The sequence below is a fragment of the Drosophila gunungcola genome, unplaced genomic scaffold, assembly GCF_025200985.1.
Source record: "Drosophila gunungcola strain Sukarami unplaced genomic scaffold, Dgunungcola_SK_2 000084F, whole genome shotgun sequence".
Lineage (NCBI taxonomy): Eukaryota > Metazoa > Arthropoda > Insecta > Diptera > Drosophilidae > Drosophila > Drosophila gunungcola.
In genome coordinates, this window is record NW_026453246.1 from 286,998 (window position 1) to 292,766 (window position 5,769).

The following is a 5,769-nucleotide window of genomic DNA, read 5'->3' on the forward strand; positions in this document are numbered from 1 at the left end:
CCTTCGTGGCGGTCACTTTGTTGTCCGTCGGCAGAGTTGTTTTCTTATCAAGAAGGTGCATCCAACAAAGAGCAACCCCGCCAGCTGGTGCACTTTGCATCTACACTGCGAGAAACGGACGGATTGAGCTTTATCAGCAGCTCAGGGCCTTTTCCTCTCTGTTTCACACACTTTGACGCAAGTCGCGTGTCAAAGCTCAGCGATCAGTGTTGACTATATAGCTAAAATTGGTCATTGTTTTCAATAACAAATTAGCTTAAACTTAATATTTGTTTTATGTTTAAAAAACGGTACAATCGAATTTGTGGAACACATTAATCATTAATTTAGGGCAAGCTTTTAAGACCCTTTTTCAAAATATTTGAATATTTAACTATTCTTTTAAAAGGTTAACAATAACTGCTGTTCGAAATTGAATTTCTTTTCATTTCATACATTTGACAACATATTAAGTGTTTTCGGCTTTTTTCAACTGTTTTTCCTGCTTGACCTTTGAAAGGCAGCCATATTATACTCCAGATATGTCGGAGAATCGTTGGAATGGGCAGCACTATCGCGGCCAAACGTCATCAACCGATGGCTTCGGCTGCAGCTTCGGATTCGGATGCAGCTTTCCGCCTCGTTTTCGTTTCGATTTCGGTTTCGATTTCGATTTCTCGCCGTCCGTCTGGGCATAAAAATTGCGTGGGGCGCAGCTGATCCGCTCAGTGTTCAAACGGTTCCCAAGCGATTCAGATCGGCGGAGATATAGCAAAGTCCGAGTCGAGTGTGAATCACAGATAGTCATTGTCGAAAAGCCAAGGGCCGCCAGAAACTAACGGCACACTCGAGACAAGAGACAGTCGATAAGATTAACGTCAAATTTAATTAAAAAATAACTAAAACTAACGAAGAGCCAGGCACAACAAACGATCCATCGATCGATCGATCTATTGCATCGTATCGTATCGTAACTCGAATATATAAGTCTTAGCCTTAGATAATCAGGAACAGCCAACTCGAGTGGCACTCGTTCAAGTGATTTGTGATTGTGGCCAAGCCCTGGGAAAATTGTGTATGATTTGAGTTACACCATCTAGCACCATCTCAACAGGGATCCAAGATCCTTTACTAAAAGATGTACGTGGCCAACACTACTGGCGGCTTGATGCTGCAGACCATGCTGTATTTGGCCAATCACACCAGTCGTGCGGCCGTCAACACCCTGGTCGATCTGCCACCAGCCCCCAAAAGTGGTAAGTAGCCCGATCCACGAGCCCCACTTTTGGCCACCGAATTGCACCACCAGCCAGGCTAACTAGAACATGTCCAAAGTGGCCAAAAAGTATAGCAGATCGCCGCTATAATAGCGGACGGAAAAAGAAAAGTTTTCTAATATTTTAATTTATTAATCCCAGAATAATAAAATGGTTCAAAACCTATTTGGCATATTTTTATCAAACTGTTTAAAATGTAAATTCTACCTCAAAAATATTAATTTTATTCAAATTTCTGAAGACAACCAGATAAGATCCAAAAACCAATTTTTCGTGAGGTATATATTAATTGCTTAACATCTTAGAATCATTGCCCATTAAATATTAAATTAGGCCTGAAGAGTGCCAAACATTCGTTGCTTTGGAGAACGCAATCAGATGTGCTATTTGTTTGGCCGCAGCTGTGCGTTTTGGGCCCAGTTAGGGGCCACCAATTTGGGGTTTCCTCCGCCTTAAGTGGTTCGCTTGTTGGCTGTATGTCGAACAAACAGTTGCTGGCTCTTTAGTGGCTCAACAGCCAAAGATGCTGAGTGGCAGTAATCGGTGCGGCACATGGGGAAAGCTCTTCCAAGAAACCCGTGGCGATCACGATCACCTGTGCGCAATGGAAACACAGGTGGTGGTGGTTGGTGGTCGCTCCATTTGGTTTGGAAATCAGGGCCTCATAGGCTAATGACGTGACTCGTCCGGTACGCTTCGCCATACAATATGCTAAGTGTATATAGTGGCTATCTAATCGAAAACTTCCGATACAAACGGAACGCCAAAGAAGACCGCGATAAAAAATAGAGACGACAATGGCCGGTCGTCCATGCACCAGTGGGCAAATCCAATATCCATTTCCGATCACGGCTCGTTGAGACATTTAATGTCTTAAGGGAAGATTTTAACTGGGCCCTCAAGGAATGCAATGTCGTGTAGACAAATTATCAAAGATTTTTATGGTTCGTTGGGCTTTCTACCAGACCAAAACATATATAATCGAGATCTTTCAAAATCATCAAAGAATATTAAATAAGGGCCATCATCAATGCTAAGTTATAATAAATTTATTAATGGTCAAAAATTCAAAGTTGTATATATAATATTTAAATGAAATATTAAATACAAATATTTAATTCAAACATTAGATTTCAAATAGTTCCTATTTGATTAAAATTTATTTTAAATGATCAAATTTAAGCAAATTTTCAGATATTAAAATCAATTCCGAAAATAGTCAAATACAAAATTTCAAAATAACTAAAAACCGAAATGGATAACAATCAAAGCGACAAATATTAAAATTTAGTACAAAATAATTGGATTTAGTGTTTTATTTTACCACACAATGTATAATATTTTAATGTTTTTAATATTATTTGGCTGTGACTGTATCAACTAATCTTCGAATCTGGACACTACCTTTCAAATTGGCAAAAAATTAAACGTTTATTTATAACGAAAATAAATTATTCCTGATAGATTTATGGTTCTTTTGGTGATTATCTCACTGATTATAATAGTTATTATAGATGTAAGACCAGATTATGTTTAAGAGTTCGAGTTAAGCGATTTTCCCTGGCAATCGAATGAGCTAGAGCTAGCACTATGCAGACCTAGTGATAGTTGGGCACTCCCTGGTGAATACCAGTAAGCTTATCTGGGCTCAGGTGTCGCCACGCTGATTTATAGACCAACTAGCCAACTAATAATCCTCCGATTGTTTTTCTACTACCTATTCAGACATCAACGAGGTGAAGTGCTTCGGGGTGTACGGCTGTTTTCCGATCAATGGGCCATGGAACACGGTGACACGGTCGATAAATGTGCATCCGCAGAAACCATCGGAGATTGAGCCGCACTTCACGTTGCACTTGAGAAAGGAACTGGACCAGCCCAAGTACCTGGATCTCAATGATCCCGACAGTGTGCAGGGCATGGGCATGGATGCCAAGGGCAAGATCTTCCTGCTGGTCCATGGCTATTTGGAATCGGGCGAGATTCCCTGGATGTGGGACATGGCGAAGGCGTTGCTGGCATACGAACCCGAGGGTAAGGCCGCCGTGGTCCTGATCGATTGGGGCGGTGGTGCGAGTCCGCCGTATGTCCAGGCGGTGGCCAATATCCGGCTCGTGGGCGCAATCACCGCCCATGTGGTGCACATGCTGTACGAGGAGCTGCGTCTGCCAAATCTCGATAATGTGCACATCATTGGCCACTCGCTGGGTGCCCATCTATCAGGCTATGCGGGGTACCATCTGCAGCACGACTTTGGCCTAAAGCCGGCCAGGATTACGGGCCTCGATCCGGCAGCTCCACTTTTCACGGACACCGATCCCATCGTGCGGCTGGACAAGACGGATGCCCATTTCGTGGACATTTTGCACACGGATGCCAATCCCCTGATGAAAGGTGGACTGGGCATTAATATGCATCTCGGCCACGTGGACTTCTTTCCCAACGGAGGATTCGATAATCCTGGCTGCAACAAGAAGTTCCAGGATGTGGTGCAGAAGAAGACGCTGTTCCTGACCATGCAGGAGTTCCTCAGCTGCAATCACATCCGCAGTCAGCAGTATTTCACGGAGAGCATCGGTTCGCAGTGTCCCTTCCTCGGAATAACCTGTGATTCCTTTGAGGTGAGTAGCTGAACTTTGACTTGATTTAACTAGGTGTCAACAATTATGAATTAATTCGGAATGTATGTTGTTATGGTCACAACTTAAAAAATTATATAAAAAAAGATTTTTTAGAAATAAGCTGTTAAAGAAAATAGGGTTGGTTTCGGAACACCCTGTTATGTTAAATAATATTCTAGGTAGAACCCAATATAAATATATATGTATATTTATTAATATTTATTTATTTTATGAAATAATATACATAAAAAGTTGAAAGACTTGAAAGAACTAACTGAAAACAAATGTAATCAAGAGTCCTTTAAAATGCTGAAGAATTCGCGGCACAAAGAATTCCTTAATGTATTTAAATAATTTTATGAAAGAGCAGAGTTCTTTGTAAGACTTTAAGATGATTGAAGTTGATGTAAAGGGTGATCTCTAGTCTATTTCAATTTAAAAACATAGATATTTTAATTAATACCTTTTTTTTCGCCACTTCCAGAGCTTCAAGGACACGAGGTGCACCAGCTGCGAGGAGCCGGGCCACACTTGTCTGCGAATGGGATACCACAGCCAGGAGGATTACCAGGAGCAGGTGGATCTGGGCCAGCTGCAGCAGGGTGATTCACCCGGCGTCTTTTACCTGTGGACCGGTGATAGTAAGCCCTTCTGCCGGCTGCACTATCGGATTACGGTGCGTGTTTCCGGACATGATGAGAGTACGCTGCATGGCGGCGAGGTGGGCATCCTGTCCGTTCAGCTCCACGATGCGCTGCAGAAGAAGGCGAGTGGCAAGAGGGAGCGAGCCACCACGGAGATGATGAAATTCTCCCCGAAGGCCATGTACTTTGAGCCGGGCTACGAATACAAAGCACTGGTGGCCGGACGAAATCTCCGGGAACCCGAATACGCCACCGTTAATTGGGAGTATCCCACAAATATACTGAACCCACTCACCTGGCGCATTCTTTCGGCGCCGCGAATTTACCTCGAGTACATCCTCATCGAGGCGATGGAGTCCAGCGAGCTCTATCTGAAATTGTGTCCTCAGCACGAGGGAGCCATTCTCACGGGAGCCGAAAATGTCCTGCGCTCCAGCTATTGCAAGGATTAATATCTATCCAATTAATTATCAACCTTAATTGGTGACTAATTAGCTAATGGATTTGTATGTGGTTTGAGAAGCCTATCTTAATCACTTCAATTAACTAATTAATTATCTACTGAATTCTTAATTGTATGTAAACTATTTCATTAATTAATTGGCTAATTATTTGCAAGTTTAAATCATTTAGCTAATTAGCCAAGTAATTAAGCATTTAGTTATCACTTCCTTGGCTGAACTGCTTTATGTAGAAAATCAAGTCAAGCAGTGCAGGTTCGCATCCCCGCTTAGCTGTCTACACCACGTAAACGCTGGTGCGTGTCTGCACTATGACAACAGTTGAGATCGAAAAGTGTTCCCACTTTGATCTTTATAGCAACTGGCTAAGGAAGAACAGTTTGTATTTTATTATAGTATTTTAATAGTTCGCAAGCGAAGCAATCATCAATCGTTATTTATTTTATAAAATAATTTTTTTTTTTTGAGTATATTAAATGTATTTGTAGTTATAGTACATTGATGTAGCCTAATTTAATTTAAATAAAAATACAAAAATATAAGAAATGGCGCTGCTTAAAGTCACTTTTAATATTTACTAAATATTTAGGTTTATTAATTATAATTTTATAATTATATGTTTTAGTCAGAATTAACCTATTTTGAGGTGTACACATTTGGTATTTAAATGAGTCCCACTTCTTCCGCCGAAAGTTCGAGTTATACAGAACTCGAGGTTAGATAATTGCGATAAAAACTTTTGGTGACACAACAAAGTCCCCTGATTTGAATCTGCCTGCCTATAACT

General features: G+C 41.3%; 1 protein-coding gene across 1 annotated transcript; it reads left to right on the plus strand.

Moving 5' to 3' along the window:
- Positions 1 to 688: 688 nt before the first annotated feature.
- On the plus strand, positions 689 to 5,528 carry LOC128264914 (pancreatic triacylglycerol lipase). The gene is made up of 3 exons (XM_053000631.1): positions 689 to 1,235; positions 2,982 to 3,877; positions 4,362 to 5,528. The coding sequence occupies exons 1-3, from the start codon at positions 1,118 to 1,120 to the stop codon at positions 4,971 to 4,973; spliced, it is 1,626 nt and encodes a 541-aa protein (XP_052856591.1). The 5' UTR covers positions 689 to 1,117; the 3' UTR covers positions 4,974 to 5,528.
- Positions 5,529 to 5,769: the final 241 nt, after the last annotated feature.

What these genes read in the sequence shown, in the direction of transcription:
- LOC128264914 (XM_053000631.1), top strand. Translation starts at nt 1,118, where the DNA reads ATGTACGTGGCCAACACTACTGGCGGCTTGATGCTGCAGACCATGCTG. An exon ending in GCCACCAGCCCCCAAAAGTG is followed by an intron (nt 1,236 to 2,981) that starts GTAAGTAGCCCG and finishes CTACCTATTCAG; the next exon opens with ACATCAACGAGGTGAAGTGC. An exon ending in TAACCTGTGATTCCTTTGAG is followed by an intron (nt 3,878 to 4,361) that starts GTGAGTAGCTGA and finishes CGCCACTTCCAG; the next exon opens with AGCTTCAAGGACACGAGGTG.